An 18,691-nucleotide genomic window follows, 5' to 3' on the forward strand; every position below is an offset into this window, starting at 1 on the left:
TAGTAATTTTTGCTTCCTTTCTAAAGAGTACTTTAAAGAATAGTCTCTATCTATCTGAATTTGGAGAGCTTTAGTGTAAGCCTGTATTTTCAGTCCTTTTAAAAATACTACTTAAAAACTTGCATGTATTGAAGTCTGTTGTTCTCTATGGGAGCAAGGCAATGCATTGATATGTAGCTCACATTGCTGTAATGAATAATCAACTATATTGGTAACTGTTTTTCATTGTACATGAATTAATAGATCAAATACGTTTTATTTTCAATAAGAAAGAAATGAGAACAACTTTAGTTTCATTCAGGTCTTTTTCCTAGGAGCTGTCCCCATGACCAAAAGAAAATTTTCCAAATTTCCAACCTCAAAACTTGCATTATTTTGTGACAGCGCATTATTTACTTTAATAATCCTAGGGTTGAATAGAGATTAAATGTTCTAATGAGTAATTCCTGTATCTGTAAGTAGTGCACATACAATCATCTCTGCTTTTTCTTTTTCTTTCCTTACTTTTCTTTTTTTCTTCTTTTTCTTTTTCTCTTTCTCTTTCTTTTCCTCTTTCTCCTCCTCTGTCGGGTAGTGCTCCGATTTGTCCTGGTGACACAGGGCTGCCAGCAGGAAAGCAAGCGTAGTTAATGCTCAGCTGCTCAAACCAGTCAAGCAAGCTAGCAAGTCCCAGCTGTGCTACTTGATGTTTTTTGATTGCACCTAGTCCTCAATCTGTGAACTGTTTTCTGGACTTAGATTCATCAAGCTCTGCCGCTTTAAAAACTCATGCAGGCAGGCATCCTAGGATATGCCATTATAAGCTGCTGCCAGGGGATCTTCTAGGAGATAAATGGAATCTGTGTGAAGTAAATTAGTGTGAACCAGTCAATCTGTGCGTCAGCCTTGAGCCACATCCATGGGTAACTAGCTTGCTGACTGAAAAGTCCACTGTCTTTTGCCAATCAGAGATCTCAGCCACCAGGAAGCAGTCCTATACAACATTAGTTTCTTGGAATAATGCCTGTTTGACCAGCTAGTGAAACTCTTCAGTATACAGTTCTGTACTCCTTGAGTTTACTTATTGCTTACAATTGAACTGAAAATCTTTTAAAGTCAGATAACATTGTAACAGTAGGGAGCATCACAGAAATGTCTTGGAAATAAGTACTTCCACTTTCCTACAGCAGCCATTCAGCAGAGTCATGCTGTGCTGCAGTTGGCTTTACCTCGCTATCAGTAATACATCTCCAAGGCCGTAATGCAAAAGAATAACAATAATCTGGCCAGAAGAGGTTAATAAAGACTCTCTGTGTATTTTTTTTTCCATGGATTAAGCTATTTGGACAGCTTTGATCGAGAGATGGGAAGACTATACAAGCTGTAACACTCATATTATGCACAGGGATGTGTCAGTGTCATAACTGTGCTGCACACTTTTGTTTTGGTTTGGTTTTAAAAGCAAATTGAGGCAATCTACAGCAAGAATTTCTCTGTAGAAAGGCACTTAACCAGAATCCTCTGCAAGCTTCCTGATTAATGATTTTATACTTGAATACCAAATCAATCTACTGTCATGAAAATAATAATGTCAATACTGTCAACTATGCAATTTTAAAAAGAGGAAGTATTTCTTTGTTGGTTTTGTAGGTGCTACTGATACTCTGATAGAATTCACATCTGCACTGTGTGCTCTCCCGCACCATTGGTCTCATGTACAGAAACCAGGGGACGTTTTGTTGTATTTCTTTAGAGAAAGGTTCATCATCCTTGCTGCTTGGTGGTCAGACACTGGAGCAGGCTCCCCAGAGAAGTGGTAACAGCACCAAACCTGACAGAGCTCAACAAGAGTTTGGATAATACTTTCAGGCACAGGGTAGGATTCTTGGGGATGGTGCTGTGCAGGGCCAGGAGTTGGACTTGGTGATCCTTGTGGGGCCCTTCCATCTCAGCATATTCTGTGATTTTTTTAGAAATTTAGATAGGCAAGGAAATGTTACGTACTTCAATTGAGAAAGAAACTGATTATCTAGTAACTAACAGATTTCGGCTTTCTTTACTAATCCTGTAACTGTTTTTTCTTCCTTGTTGTCTCCCAGTTATTGGTTGGAAAAAAAAATGAGAGAGGGATAAATAATGTTGATCAAATAATCCAGTCTAACATCATGTTTGATCAAAAGACACACTTAGGGAAATTGGAAAAGAGAAATTTAGGCTTTCTAGCCAGAGAGGGCATTGAGAAGAAGAAACAGTATATAAAAATAGGAGAATTAATAAAAGGCAGCTTCCTTTTTTAAATCCGCCCGAGTTTTACAGAAGCTTGTGCTTCAGAGCTGTGCGGTAGATGCTGTGTGGAATTTTATGGGAAAGTATTTTATTTCTTGCAGCAGAACCCACAGAGACAAATTTAACTAGTTAGGTGTTATATAATATATACTACACAGAATACATGGATAGAATCTGGTATAAATCACAACTAAGATCAAGACAACTGCTTTAAAATTGAGTGAATGTTTCATTGCACTAATGAAACAAAAATGGGATGTCCTTTGAGGGCATAATTTGTTACACGCCATTATATTTTAGTTGAGAGAAGTCCCTCTGGGTGAATAAAACTTCAAGGTATGTTGGGAAAGGAATCACTGAAAATTTCAGGTTTTCTGTCTGGAGGAATGCTGCCCTCATAGATATAAGGAGAGAGGAAAATGGACTTTCAGGGTTTTTTTTGATATATTAAGACCTTTCTCACATACAGAAGGAAAAAATGTTCTTTAGTTGCAATTCACCTGGCAAGTGGCATGAGCTCTGTTTGCATGTGCCTTCAAAGTGCAAGAGCCAGCTCAGGCTTCCCAGGCACGTGGGTTGGTTGTTCTGCAAGCTGAGCTCTGCCGTGTCGTATAGGTCCTACTTCTGCATTCACTGTAATGGATTCAAGTTACAGGACCTTCCAGTTTGACTAGTTCCATATTGGCTTATTTCAACTTCCATATGCTGCAGCATTCACTTCAGAATAATAATGTGTTTCTCTAGGTTAACATCTTCATCTTTCTTTTTGAAAATTAAAATGTAATGAAAACTGCACCAGTGTGATATTTAATCATCAGAAGATAACAACCGGCTATTCTCAATTAAATGACAACTACATACTCTGCAGATATTTTCAAATGACGCCAAAAATTCTGAAATGACCAGCAACTGATGTCTTCTGTCAGTGAGGTGAATTAGCGGTTTATAGGGCCTGAGAAATGGTCCAGGAAAAAAATCGGGTTCATTTCAGTAAGGATGAGAACAGGGATCTAGACTGAGGTAGGATTAATCTCCTGCAAAGAGACAGGGTGGGGAAGAAAAAGCAAAGTAACAGCTTCTCAGGAAAGAATCTGGATCACAAGCTGAGCATGAGTCAACAGCATTCCTGATGTGGCAACAAAGGCAAGCACCATACAAGGGAGTCTCACCCAGAAAACCTGTGCAGTTATCCTTGAGCTGTGCTCAGCACTGGTGCGTCAAGGGCGTGTCCCCATCCAGCCAGACTCCTGCCTGCTGGGACCTTGCTGTGCAGGAGCTCCATCTGAGCAGGGGCACCTCCGTGTCCTCCTTTCCTGTGTCTCTGGGACTGGGGGCAGTGCTGCTGATACTTCTCTTGGCAGCTCATGAGTATGTTCTGCATTTCTTGTAATACTCATGAAATAATCTGACCCTTGTAGTTTGGCTGGAAATACATGGAAAAAGCTAAGTAGATAGGACCTTTCAGTCTGGAAACGAGCTAAAACAAAGGATTTCAGCCACAGGGGTCATGGGGAGAGTGTGCAGGGCTCGTACCTGTGCCTTTTCTGAAACAAGAAGTTGCACGCTAAGCCAACAGGGACTAGGCAGACAAACAAAATGAGATGCCTTCCTATGTGATAAAACTACAGAGTTTGCCATGTCAGAGTGAGTTAGGGTGTAGGATGTTAAAGATGCAAAAATTCCACATCTAAGGAAAAACTGGAGAAGTTCATGAAACAGAAATCTACTGTGAGTTATCACAAGAGAGGGGAAAATTGTTTGTAATTCCTTAAGTTTCAAATTGGACTTTAGGAGAAATTTCTGGTGAAGAATTATTTTATGGTTGTTGGACTCTTATACTGGTATTTTTTAGTCTCAGCAAATATGTCTCTTCTTATGCTTTTCACTATATTTTTATGATATCTATGAAATGTGCTTTTAAAATAGTACTCAAAGCATTTATTGCTCCATCAAGCTTCTTAGATATAATACAGTAAGTGCCTGTAGAAGCCATGCAACTCAGAAGTGGCACTGCAGCACAATTGTTTTATCCATTTACAAAAATAAATACTAGCATTTTGTTTCCCTTTACAGCTTTTTTTGTCATGCAGTTTTATTTAGATTCTGGTTGCTTTCTATTCCATACTGGACCTTAAATATATTTATCACCTGTATCCTCTCTTGCCTATTATCTTCGAATGAAAAATAATTTTTGTTACCCTATCCAGTTGTTTTGAATGACAAATAAGTTCTCTGCAGACAGTCTTTAGGTCACCACCTTACCAATAACACAGGTGTCTTATTAGAAAATGTTAAATGGTTTCTTCACCTGTGTTATGCAAACTTCTTTCTCCAGTGTGTCTGCCCTTTGAAAATTGGTATGCAGAGCATGTTATTTAGACTTCAGTGTAGGATATTTCCAGAGCGCAACAAGGCTTTTCAGAGTTTCGATCAAATGTGTGGAAATAAATGACAGTGATGAGTTGTTGCTGTATTTAGTGATTAGGCTATTTTCACAAAGAACAGCTTCAACAGTTTGTTCAAAGACTGTTCTTTAAAGATTGATCACCAGTCTGTGTTATCTTTATGGAAATTATTTGTTTTTATTGTGTGGAATTGTTTGAAATATTGTGAAACTATATACATAAATGTTTTATTAAATACTATGATCTTACGGCATTCCTTTACTGTTCTAAATCCCGTATCTATTTTAATGACTTTTTCTGTTTCAATAATGTAAGAGAATGGGTATCAAGTTCAGTAAACAAGTCCTAAGAGCTCATTAAGATGCATCAGAAAAAAATTCTACAATTCTCAAGATTGATCCTGTACAATGAAGATTTATGTTGTCTTTATATGCTAAGTTCAAGGTCATTTGCTTCAATGAAATATGTTCTTTTACCTTATCTCCATGCTTACAAAGGTAATAGCTGCTGTCCATGTAACAATGGAAATTACACTGCACTAAATAGAAAGAAAATGTTACTGGAGTTATAAAATAAGAAATGGTTTTTAAGTTTCCTACGACTCAGATTTGGGGCTCATTTATACTGTATTTATGTCACTTTGACTACGGAGATTACCTTTCAAAGGGAAGCAAAAGTAATTTTAAGGTCCATTTAAACCCAAAGTAGGACAGAGTATCTTCTGAATAAAGATGACACTGTTTATGTTTAAATAACTTAAATTCCATCAGCGTCCTCAGTATAAGCAATTCAGAACACTGTTTCTCCTATTGATATCTGTACATAAAATCCTATTCCCCTAAGGGAACATGCAGTAAAGTAGGTGCTAGTGCTGAGATGTTTTTATATTTTTCCTTGATTACATAATGCCATTTTTACTTTCACTCTTTATTTGGGCCAGACTGTACTTTCCTTATTTTTAACTTTTCAATTCCCTTTGTTCTTCTATGATATTTTTAAGAAACCTTTCTTTTCCAATTGAGCATATAACGTGATGTTTTAGAAAAGAAAGATCTGAAGGTCTCTGCCTTGGTCCCTTTCTTGCTCACTGCATACACTCATTATGTAACTTCATAAACCAGGGTCTTGTGAAGTTTATTTGCCTGGGTTTTGTCTAGGGAGGTGTGTGTGCTTCTGAGCAGGTGACAGGGCTGAGGGAGACTTCCCTTACTTGCACCAGTGACCCATCCCAGCCTGTCCCAGCCTGTCTCCTGGTTTTCTGAAACAAGCACTTCCCTCCCTTCACTCACACCTGCTGAACTGCCTTCTTCAACAGCTGTTTTGACATAAGTCCTCCAGAGTTCTGTCTCTCTGTCCCCATGAAAATCCTTTCCACCCCTGCTTTCCACTCACTTTAAACTGTTCCTGATGACCAGCTATTACTGTGAGTGTTTCATGCTTTTTGGTGTTTTTCAGCTCTATCAGCTCTGCCTGTCATTTCTTCTCATTTTTTGTCTTTCTTGGCTTTTAATGACTCCATCCTCTCCAAAATTTCCCCAAATCTCTGCAATATCTATTCAGAGACATCAACTGGAAATCCTCCTGCTTTGTCCAAGCATCTTGCCCTCCTGTCTTGGTTTCTTTCTTGTTCACTTCACACCTTCCTCCTGAGGTACCTCATCTGTGCATAGACCTGCTTCTAGTTGTGTTTTAGTTGTTATGCTCTGAGTTACTTCTCAGTTGAATCTGGTACCTTCACTAAGAACACTGCTCCGTGCTGTGTTGTAAAATCCAGCAGGTCAGTCGAAATTATCTGACTTGTGCTGCCGTGGCCCGGGAAGGAGCAGAGCACTTGAGCAGGTTTGTCCTGGTCCCATGCAAGGCAGTTGGAACTCCAGCACAGAGTTCCAGTAAGGGAATTCTCTGCCAGCTCCTACCTGGGACTGATGCTGGTGCTGTGGAAGTGTCTTCCCTCTTTGGCTCCCTATGAGAGTTCTTTACTGGTTGAAAGTACACAGTTTGTTTTGAAAGGCTGATTCTGAATTTCTGGTCACTGCTATGAGACCAAAACAGACAGGTCTTGTGATTTTATGCTTTCTCTCCAAAGGCATAGCTGTACTTCTTGTTTTCTCACTTTCCTCACAGGATACTCTCTTGGAAATTTTCCTATTGTTCTACTTCAGAGTACTTCTGACTTTTAAATTCATGCAGCTGTAGACTCAATCTATCACTCAGCACAGTGGAGCTGACTCCACTGTAGGAAGAGCTGTCTGAGAAAAAAATGTTCTAAAAATTTGGCACAAAATTATTTTGTTTTTAAATATAATACAAATACTTGTATATTCCAATTTTTCTGTTTTGAAGGGGGAATCTTCAGTTAGTCTATTGAAAATCATTTAAATATTTAAATAAAAAATCGGAGAAAAGAACAGATATCTTTAAAGACATTTCTTACTTCACATATCATAGCTTTTTTATGTGTGAACAAGAACATTTGTTATTTGTTACTGTAATTGTCCTTCAATGTCAACTTACCCCGTGCACGTTATCATGTCAACACTTCCTGCTTTACCTGGACAAGGTTTTATGTACTGATTTGTTTCTATCCAAAGCAAGTATTTTAATCAAAACTTACTGGTTTTTTGTTTTTTCAGGTGAAATGCATGGTGTCACTATCATAGATCTTATTATTTATTATGTTTTAATATTACATTTTCAAAGTTCTGATTCCACAATAGTCTTGAAACCCTGATTGCTTCAGACAGACTCTGTTGCAGGAGTCAAGAATGATGGAACCTTTTGGTGACCTGGGATCAATAGCTGCAAACTCTTGGAAAGCACAGAGCACTGAAGTGGAATATGTGTCTTTTGAGCTCCTCATGTCTGCATACTGCCCTGAGGCCTTGTTGGTTCATTCGTAATCTTGGAGAATTTAAATAGGTGCTTGAATTACATAATCCTTCAGCAAATATTCATTTGGTCTAAAAAAAAAAATCCATCAAAATTTATAAGGGAATTTCCTCTTTTGAAAAGAAGACAGAAGAACACTGAGATTGTGCATAGCCACTGGTATCCTCATCCCCCTGGAAGTTTGGAACTTTGCTTGGTTTTTTAGATACTGCAAAAAAAAGAAACGTTTTCTAGCCACTGCTCTTTTTCTAGGAAATAGGATCAGCTAAGAGTTTTAACAGGACAGAAAAATTGAGATCTAGGCTTAACTGTGCTGTTCCTTGATAATTGTACTTTATCTTCAAGCTGTGTTTGTGGCTCCATATGGAGATATGAAGCAGAAGAGAGGGGAATGGACTTTGACAAGGGAAATACCTCTCTTCTGCTCAGGAAAAATTATGTGGGATCTGTTCAAAAGCTAAGGGAATTAGAAAGTCATATATAGACAAGTAATGTTTCCCTGAAAATATTTGTATGCTCTGAAATGAAAATGGTTTTATCAATTAAGTAAAACATGTAACCAAATTTGGTAATCTTTAAACTGCAACTCAGTCTGGGTTTCACTGCACTTTGGAATTACTGCTAATTTTTGTACACGTTCCAGCTTGTTGTATACAACATATTTTCATCTTAAAGTAAACACTATTTCTCTCCCTCCAGAATGACTCCAGTAATTACAAAACCATCTAATTTATCTTTTATGTTCTTTACTGCCTTCTTTGGTTAAACAGACAAGCATTTTTTTATGACTTCTAAATTATTTTATTATTTGAGGATTCTGTAAGTAAAAGCTGTTTTTCTAGTTCAAAGGGGCCTCATTTAAGATGTTGCCTCAAACTTCACGCTGCATAAATTCTTGTCTATAGATTTTTCAACTGTCCTGTGGTTACATATAAGTAGTTTGAGTTTTTGGGTTTTTTTCAATCTATTACTTGTTTCTACAAATTATGTCTTCAGCATTGAAAGCTCTGCAGAAAATCAGGAAGTGTTGGTTTTTGCATACATTACATTTCTCCCTCCCTGTGTTTTTATTCTTTATTGCTCTAGTCAGTGTGCTGAAGCATGACAAGAGCTCCAACTCGGCAAACTTCCAAGATGTGGAGGATACGCCTGACAGATGTGTCTTGGAAGAGTGTGAGAGTCCAGGTGAGAGGTGTTTAAAGACAGCCACCAACTATCAAGTGATAAATCTGACACAGCTTTTGGGTCACAAAAAAAAGCACATTGTAATGCTGTTTCCTTTTTAGCAGCTGCAATGTCAAATTAATGGTCACCTCCAGGGGTCACGGTGTGGAGCTGTTATCCTTTCCTCTTTCATCAGGAATTCAGGTCTTAGAAAGGATAAAGGCTTTATGACCAAAAAGAAAGCTGACACTACTAGTTCATTATGATTACTTTTGGACTACACTGCTTACTTAATATATGTACAACGTCTGACCCTTTGAAGGTAGCGTGAGATTATGAAAAATTAGAAGTACTGTATATACTGCAGCTGAATGCAGCAGCGGACACTCAAACACCGTATCTCTGGAGGAAAGCAAATTGGTGGCATTAAATAGCTTGAATCTTCCCCTTAAATCAGCTCACAATCTTTATTTCATTTTAATGACTCTTAACATTGATTCAGCTAAATACAGGAACATCCATAAAGTGCATCCTTTTTGGTAACTGAAAGATTTATCTTCATGTAGTTTTATTATCTTTCTCGTTATGGAACATCTACGAAATTTATTAAATGAATCCCAAAAGGAAACAATTAAATATAAATTGTATCAAGTCACAGCTGATTAAAAACATTCTGTGCGACTAAATACTAAGATCTTTTAAGCAAACTGTGAGCTTGACCCATATACACTACACACATAACCTGCACATAGCCCTCATTAGTGAAAGAGTTAAACATCTTTCTTCACTTGGTATTTTCCTTCCCTGCTTTATCTGGTTTCTCTGTACCCTCCTGCATCTTTGTGTGCTGATCCGTGTATCATATTTTTGATTCATCGTCTCTGCGGCCTGTCAGCTTAGTTAAGAGATTTCCAAATCTTGCAGCCTGTGCTGACAGGGGGCAGCTGCCAACAGTCCCCTGATCCTTCCCCAAGGAACACTGCTGAGATTTAATTTTCAGTCAAAGGGTGCAGTCTGAAATCCATGTCAGGTCCCCTAAGTCATCTCAGAACCCGGATAGGACCCATGTCTGGGGGATTATATTTCAGCACACTCCACTCTTCCAAGATTCCTTGGGAGTTCAACTACTGTCATATACCTGATTTGAACTACATTCCCTTTTCATCTTTTCTAGAGAAATGAACACCAGTATATGTTACAATAATTGAAACCAATGAATTGTAAATCTCTATTCATTTTAAAGCCACACGGACTTGGATTCAATGTTGTCCAGCAGAAACCAGCATGAGATTTAGAAAGAAATAGATAATCTACTCAGAGAGGAGCCAAGTTTGACAATATGTGGTGTTTAGTATCTCCTTCAGAAACTGTCTGTAGTCCCTTCAACAGTAATTATGGGCCAAAATATGGATTGTCCAAGATTTGATCAGTTTTGAAGTGAGGAAGGATTAAAGCAAGGTGGCACTAAAGAACACGTTGAGGGGAGAATGAATGTACCTTGAAGATAACACTAATTTTAACCTTAAATTAATTCTCTCTGGCAAAGTGTACCTGTTTGGATGGGAACTTACATACCCACTTCTGCTCTCTGCATATCTGTATGAAGTAATGGAAAGAATAAAAGCCTGTCAGGAGGTGAATATTGACTGGCAAAAATACATGTTGATAAAGCATCCAAACTTAAAAACTGAATTCCAATCAGTGCATCTGACATCATTAAACTAGTAATAAACAATGAATTGCTCTGGCTTTTGTTTCTGTCCATTCCTGCATTTTAAGACATCTTGTCTTATAGGTCTGAAAACCTCAGGAGATTTCACTACTGGTCTCACTGCTTTCCACTGAGAATTTGTGGCTTGGTTGTCATGGAGACATCGTATTTCTCCAAGAATTGCTCATATTGATCCGTGGACAGGCGTAAATGGCCAGGCGAATGTGAGGAGTAAAGGGGGTTGGGCAGTACTATAAAATGACCAGAGGTTATGGGTCGGAAATAAGCTCATAGCAAACACTTAGGTAAAGAGAAAGAAACAGTTTCATTTTGTTTCAGGATTTCATTTTTGCACTTTATGCCATTGTCTTCTTTCACTATAGACTGAAAGAAACTTGTTAGTCACTTGTCATGTCAGATCTTTGGTGCTTGTCCTGACACAGCTGTCAGCCTTCCAGCTCTGTGCAGTTCAGGGACACACAACAAAGAGCTAGGAACATGAATTATTTATTGCTCCTTGTGCGGATGAAATTCTGTGATAAGAAATTAAGACACTTCTGACAGAAGTGCTTGTTTAAAGGAAAGATTTGGTAACACAATACATTTACTTAAAGCTTACCATTTACTTTCAGTAGCAAACATTGAAACAATAATATGACATTCAGTTGGCTATGATTTTCTCAGGTGCTTTACCTTTGAATCATGGAACCTGAGAATGCTTGGGAAGTCAGCATTTGGTTTGGTGAAACCTGTGACTTTAGAATCTCTCTCATGCATATTCAAAGTCCAGGCAACCTTACAAACTTAATTTTTAAGTTTTTATTAATTAATCTATAATGAGTCTCTTGTGCTTCAGTTACGAGAAGTTGTCATAGGTGCAAAAGTGATGTTAAGAAATATATTTATTTTATTATCTCTTCTGATGAGGAAAAGGTGAAAATATGACAATATACCTGGAAGGAATTCCAACCATTCCTAGAAAAGGTTCTTTATTACAACTTCTACCAGATTCAGGAAGGCTGCAGAGCAGCCATTAACACATTTGTCTGTGTGTTGTGTTTTTCACTGGTGAAAGGTGCAGTCTCTGTCCTTGACATTAGAATGAGCTTTATTTTCAAAGTAATCTTTATTTTAAAAATCACATAAAGCTTACTCTGTTAGTTTTACTTTCACATTTTCTGTGGCTGCACATGTTCTCACTGCTCTGGGTGTGGGCCTCCAGCAATTGTAGGAGGCATATCCTCAGATGAATAGCAGGAATCCATTTGACTACCCAAGACACCAATCCAAGATTTACCTGTGATTTCTTGTGTTCAATGTGTGATCTGAACTACTTTTAGATAGGTAATGAAACCCCTCAACCTGCACTTTTCTCTTGGATAATTCCCAGTAAACACTTTTCACATGTGATGGACACAGGTAAATATCAGACTGCAGTTTCTTGTCTAAGTGAAATGGATTTTAGTTGCTCCCTTCATGTGGCTACAGGCTGCCATTATCTGTGATAGTGGCTCATGTCTATTTTAGGCCCCACACAGAGGAGATGCTGGGCTTCTCTCCCAGATGCCTAATAGTAGGTTTATCACTGCCATTTTCCCCCACATGCTGAGGACTACTCCTGTTTGACATGCAAAGCCTTAGCTTTTCAAACTTGTCTCTGCTCTGGCCTTGAACGTAATAATCAGATAGGAATTGCAACAGTTTTCTGTAGAACTTGACTTTTAATCATATCAATCCCCCATAAAGAATTCACTATCGCTTAAAGTGCTTCTTTCTTTCAAGAAATATTCCCAGCAGTTTTCCATTTTACCAGACAAGTTTTCTGCATTTAAAGAAACTGAGAAAGAGGCTGAAAGTGAGTGTCCATGGATGTGTTAGTTAGACTTCTAGGTCTGAGCTGTTCACCTGAGTTTTCTTGTACAAACGGTGGAAATTTTACGCCCCCAGATGCAGATCATCGTGGCCAAAGGGAATTGCTTGAGATGGTTCCTAAGGGGATTGAAAATACTCTGAATCTTGTTAGTCAAAATCTGAGGATTGTAGTAGGACTAAGCACAACTTGAGGTGTCATAGCTTTCATATGTGGGGCAGTCCCACTAAGGAGGGTTCTGCAAGTGCAGCTCCTGTGGGAAAAAGGAACAGATTTGAACAGAAGTCACAAGAAACAATGTAGATGCAGATGCCTCTTCCCTCTTATTTTCCCCAAAATACACATTGCAGTAGAGTAGGAAATAGACTATTACTTCACTTGACAATAGAGGGAAACTGAGCCTCACTAATGGAAGATTGAATTTGAAGCTGTAGATGGAAAATACAGTGTTTTCCATCTTTTAGATAGAAAACACGTAAATGGTAAAACCCCTGTACACTTATAGCCTTAAGTATCAGTCTCTGCCTGAATCCCTGCCTGGTCCCTTCTGCAGCTCATGATCTCTCCCATCCCTTCATTCCAAAACCATTGCACATATTAAATTTTCTTTCTCTTCAATTTTTCACTTTTCAGGACAGAATGTAATTCTGGGTGTGTAACAGATAATCGGGAAAATCCGAGCAGTTTTTGCAGTCTTGCTTAATTGCTTGTCCTGTTTGGACCTTGGCACAGAGATGGGAAAGGTCTCTGTCCCTGAAATACAAGTCTGTGAGAGGCAGAACTGCAGTGAATAGAAATGAAAATGTATGAACAACAGCAGATTCTTATTAGCCGCACTGTGCTTAAAAATACAGCAGTAAAAGTGTGATTATCTTGTTGTCAGGCAAGTTATAATTACTGCATCAAACACTCACTCACCAGCTCAAAGTTCTGTCCACTGAAGAGTGTTTTTTAAGTCAGCATTGTGTCTCTATGGCTGTTGATCAGAACACAGGCAGAATGTAAAAGTAAATATTCAGTAGATTTCCAGGTACAAAGCACCCTAGAAAATCAAAATTTTTTGTTTGCATCCTCGTGAAAAGCAGGAGGCAATAAACGAGGACTGACTTGGGAATGGGGTGTTGGAGGCTGTTTCTAGTGAGGATGCATGCAGCAGGAAGAGGATGCAATGTAGGGCCAGCCCGCTGGTCACAGGCACTGATGGCCATGGGACTGTGTATAAAATGTCAGTGCCCAGGAATTACTCCAGAAAGAAGTTCTGGAATTTCCAGTGTAAGCATGGATGAATGCATCATAATGTCACTGCAGTAGGTGTAGTGTCATATCCTGTCAGTGTTCTGGGTTACTAGAATCATGACTCTATGTTTTGGTTTGATTTGTGGGTTTTTTTGTTTTCTTTCAGTTTTGTTTTTTTAAGAGCAAATTAAACTGTTAACTCAGAAGATTGCATAATAATCATCTAGAAAATGTGTGTTTCTCTGTGTCTATGATACAGATAGAAAGATCATAGATGATAGGATAAATTTACAAGATACTCATGAGACTGGGATAAAAGGTGTGGTACCTGTTTGAGCAGTGTTTCTAATGCAAGTAATTAAAATTAAGGTTTTAAATATTACCATACATCAAATTAAAAGAAACCACAAAGGTAAAAGTTGGTGATTGAAAGCTTTTCTGTGGAATTCTAAAAAGCCTTGACAATGTGACTTATTACTTCTGTTTACAGGCCTTGTAGGATTATTTCTGCTAAGAGAAAATATATATAATTTCATGATTATTTTTCCAGAGGAAACATAAAAATACTTTTAATTTAAAATAGAAATTACCTTTCTGCTGATCCACTGGAGCGTTTTCCTTTAAAACAAAACAAACAAAAAAATAGAAGCAGAGGACTGCAGGAAAAGAGTTTTGAGGAGTGCCATACATTCTCTTGAGCTGTCTTAGGTTCCATACTGCTTCTTGTGGTATATCAGTTGCAATGTGAACGGTCTTCTGGAGGTAGATTTCTGGATCTTTTAACACTAACATGAGGGTGCTGAAAGCTTTTATTCCATTACAAATTATAGAGTTTGTTACTCTATAAAAAGACTGTAAAATAACATATATTTTAGTAACAGTCTCAGCTATTACCTCAAATTGTAAAATCATTGAGCCTCAAACTGTAAATCATTAAGAAATCATACATTTCTTTTCCAGATGACATGAAGCCACATCCCTGGATATCTAAGGTGTGCTCCTGTAAGGTGTGTTAGAAAAACCCTGCTGAGACAAAAGAAATAGAAGATGTAGAAGGACAACCAAGGACCATATGTGGTGTGGTGGACATGAAATGGCTTTTTGTATTTATTCTGGTACCTTTAACAATTCATTTTCAGAAGAAATACCTTCTGTAAGATCAGCTGCTTTTGGCTGATTTACTGGCTTCAATTCACACTTCCATCACTGATAGATTTACATGTATTCAACTAAATTTTGGTAGTTTTGATATAGAAAATATCAGCTCTTTATTTTTAGGTGTCATTCACTTGTTTATGTAGTGATCCTGAATCTTTAGAACTTTGATTGCCATTAAACAATTATATCAATTTTAGTATTGTTTTACATACATCAAGTTTTTCTCTCTTCTTGCTTCTGACTTTTCTTACCAATAGCATTTTAACACTGAGAAAAACCAAATGCATTTCAAATAATTAGAATATTTGTTTTCACTGAAAAGAGAAATTCACTATTTGAATTAAACATGGAATATTTAGAAATAAATAAAATACAAAGAATGTTCTGTGCACAGGAGAGGATGGGAAATTGATAACAAATCTGGTCATGTCTAGGATGTAAATTTTCCTTTTCTCTAAATACTACCATTACCATCATCTGTAGAAATGCAGTACCAGTATGGAACTGGAGAAGCCCTTGGAGTCCTCTTCTGAAATTGTACACTTCACTGAATATCAATTTGTGCTCATTGGGAAAAGCAGCTATTCCTTTTTTTCTTTTATTTTTTTTTAAATTATATCATTATATTTGTAGGATATGTGCATCTGATTAGACCCATTTATCACCTGATATTCTGATGGACTTAGGCTGGTTTGACAAATAATGGCTGCTCAGAGCCGTAAGCTCACTTTCTGTATTGCCAATTGTGTTAATGAGGGCAAAGATATTTGAGAATTTACCTTCAGGATCTGTACCTTATGGTGGAAATCCTGGTCTGATTTATCCCTTCTAATTGTCACGTTAGCCGTAAAGTGCCTTAACTAGGCGAGTGGAAATTCTTTCAGTGTGGAAAGATTCTCTGGTAATGAATCTCTTTCTTCCTTGTGGGGGTATGTCATGGCTGCAGGAGTGATAAAACCTGGTTTCTGTTGCCACAATATGGTTTGAATGAAGCAGACATGAAAGCTGCTTCCTTCTCTTGTTTTATAATCCGTAAGTCCGTGTCCCTCAGTGCAGTGTACGGCCTTCAGACACACGGGGTGGTGGAAGGGCATTGTGAGAAGTATCCCAGTTTTTATTCGGCTAAGGAATATGTAATTCAAATTGGCTGCAATCCAGAGAAGACAAAGGTAGTTAATGTTATTTTTCTGTGACTGTAAATACCATGCAGAAGAATGGCATCTTTGGGCAGAAAAGTCAATGGTTTTGATTTCAATACCAATACCAAAAGACATTTGGTACTTTGCAGGAACAACTTTCCTTGTTTGTGGAAGGCATTTTCCTATCTAAAGTGTATCTTTTGTTCATATTTGGTTGTATTTGAATTGTGGTGACTGAACACTGAGTGCTATGGCTTCATTCTTGCATTTCTTCTGCTGGATGCATGGAATAATACTGAGGTATTTATACCTGCACAACACAGCTGACAGCAGAATGTGTCTTCAGCTGACATATATCCTTCTCTTAACTTTTGTGGCTGAATGAGAGTTGCAAACATCAAGGAGGTAAAAATAAAGTTGTAAATTAATTGTAAGTTGTTAGTAGCCCCACAGGAACCTTGCAGACAGTAGAAAAAATTACAAAGGATGGACCCATCTCCCTCCTTTGCTCCCCTTCCATGTATAGAACCACATCCAGTTGTTGCAGCAGACTCTTCCACAGACATCAAGAAGTCCATTCACAAGAAGCATCATTGCTTTGCATTAGCATCTGCTCACTTGGGCCAGGATAACAAATCTCTTGAAAACTCTTCCAGCTAGATATTTCAAAAATGGATGTGTTCAAGGAGGTCTCATAGCTCAAGGAACTGGCGCTGTCCATAACACCCAGTACTGCTGTAGTAGCAATTACATTTGTGCAACATGATATTTGATTGCTTGTCTTTAATTGTGCAAAGCAGTGCACATCAGCAGCCTGCCAATACAGCCAGCCCTCTGGAATGGTTTGTGCAGTGATGATCAGTGTTCAGCACATGCTTGTGCGTGCTTTGTGCTAATTACCATTACAGGATCAGTAAGGTAAGGCAGGAACTTTTTTATTAGGTACATTTATTTCCCAGTAAAGCAAATATATTCCCCTTGTCTTCTGGATGTCTTTCAAACAACCAGCTTTATAATATGTGCTCATGATGAACTCGCTCAGAAAAATCTTTTTGCAACAAAGTGGCAATTTCAGAGCTGAATGCAGAAATACAGATGCACTTCCTGCAGTAAGTACTTCTTGTAGGCCAAGCTGGAGAAGCATTTTGTATGAGCGTGGTCTGATGTACCACTGCATTCATGCTTATGGAGATGGAGTTGACAACAAAGTCCTAAGGCAATTAAGGATATATTTTTCTATTGAGTTGCTCTGAAGAAATCTTGTCAAAAGGAGTAGTATGCTAGTATTTTTGGGTAGCTGTATAAATTTTAAATATGGGGTAAAAAATTCAGGAATACCTAAACTGCTTAAGGACCATGGTGTTTTGGTTTGGCTTGGATTTTTTTCCATCCAGAAGTCATGGGGTTCAAGGTGTGGTTTCAAAGTCGGGGGATTACTGCCCACTCCAGCCTCAGGCTTCTGTCTCCTCACTTATGTTTGCACTACTGCTGTGTGCCCAGCCTGTGCCAAGGCAAGTACTGGCCTCAGGGCAAAGACCAAAGGAGGAGCAAGCAATGCAGAGTGGAAATGTGGGACAGGTCACACAAAAGTGAGCATGAAATTGGAAGTTCAGTGTGCCATATGCAGGGGTCTTACTTAAACGTAGACCTTTGGCTTTCAATCCAACAAGCATTTTTTACATTACATGCATAATTCATTATATTATTTTAAAAAATTAAAAGATGCTTACTGCTTTAGTATAAGACCAAATCAAAATGCTTTGGCATCTCTTTTATTTGAGGGATTTTGAGTTTTCCAGATAATTCGTACTTTGTCTGAATGGTCATTCTGAATGGTCACTGACTTAGGTTCCTGTCTGGAAACCTCCCTAAAGTTTTAACTGTTCATTTATATCTCCAAATCCAAACATTATATTTTGAAATCTCTTGTGCCATTTACATATTTTAAATTTAATCATTGTAATAAACTGCTTCCGTTCTGGGGTTGTATTTTGTGGAGTAATGCCTTTTCCCAAACCAGTGAAAGATACTCTGAAAGCAAATTGGCATGGGACTTGAAATATGTGTATGAGATTCAGTGTTTGAAATAAAGAGACATTTTCACAAAACCACTATGCAGTGGGGCTGCAAGCACCAAACAGCAGCAGCCTAGCAAGGGAAACGGTTTTGCACATCTGACTGAGCTGAAGTGTTGAAATTCAGAAAAGAAGGAGCCAGGTTCAGGAAGCAGCATTACCTCTGCCCAGGATTTTACTCCTTTTGAAAAGAGCAAGTTCTCTGAAGGCAGACGAGGACAGTGAGCTTCAGCAAAAATCCCAGTCACTGTGCCAGTGCTGAATAGCATTGCACCCACATCCATGGTGGGGGATCTGTGAAGACAAAGTCCTGCTTCTTGTAATGGATGTTTCTGCTGGATTTCGCAGGCTGTTCTTGCATGAGAAAAGGATGCAGAGGAATTTCAAGGACTGGTCTTCCCCTTTTTGCTTCCTCACTGAATATGTAGTCTGAACTGCTACACAAAGATCTTAGCATTACTGTTAGCATTTGGGTTGGACTGTCACTTGAATAGATCCCCAAAGTGAAAGTTCATCAATCTTACTTTTGGAGAAGTAGTTCTCAACTTGGATGAAACATAAAATCCACACAATAACCCAGGATTGTCTTACTGGAGTCCAAGGGAAGTTTGTTTCTTGAATGACACCTGCTGGAAAGTCTAAAGTGTGTCTGAGAGGTGTGCTGTGGGACAGAGGCAAGTCACAGCAGGAACACCTTCCCCGTCTTCCAGTGGATGTGGCTGTGAGGGGTGAGTACAAGCAGAGCTGTGCAGGTGAAGCAGTGTGAGTTGCTAAACTGT

The 18,691-nt window shown here is 38.3% G+C and overlaps 1 protein-coding gene across 3 annotated transcripts in view; it reads left to right on the forward strand.

The window, feature by feature from the left end:
* The window catches only part of WDR72 (WD repeat domain 72), a 107,070-nt gene extending 92,159 nt beyond the window's left edge, over window positions 1–14,911 (forward strand). Inside the window, exons 19-20 of one of the 3 annotated variants that reach the window (XM_039557966.1) lie at window positions 8,646–8,744; window positions 14,501–14,911. In XM_039557966.1, coding sequence (XP_039413900.1) covers window positions 8,646–8,744; window positions 14,501–14,556 — 155 coding nt within the window. In that variant the 3' untranslated portion in view covers window positions 14,557–14,911. Of the gene's footprint in view, window positions 1–8,645; window positions 8,745–14,500 lie in introns of those variants that run through there. The other 2 variants (XM_039557970.1, XM_039557968.1) reach the window with 2 other exon arrangements.
* The last annotated feature ends 3,780 nt before the right edge of the window (window positions 14,912–18,691 follow it).

The sequence above is a fragment of the Corvus cornix genome, chromosome 10 (assembly GCF_000738735.6).
Source record: "Corvus cornix cornix isolate S_Up_H32 chromosome 10, ASM73873v5, whole genome shotgun sequence".
Classification (NCBI taxonomy): Eukaryota; Metazoa; Chordata; class Aves; order Passeriformes; family Corvidae; genus Corvus; species Corvus cornix.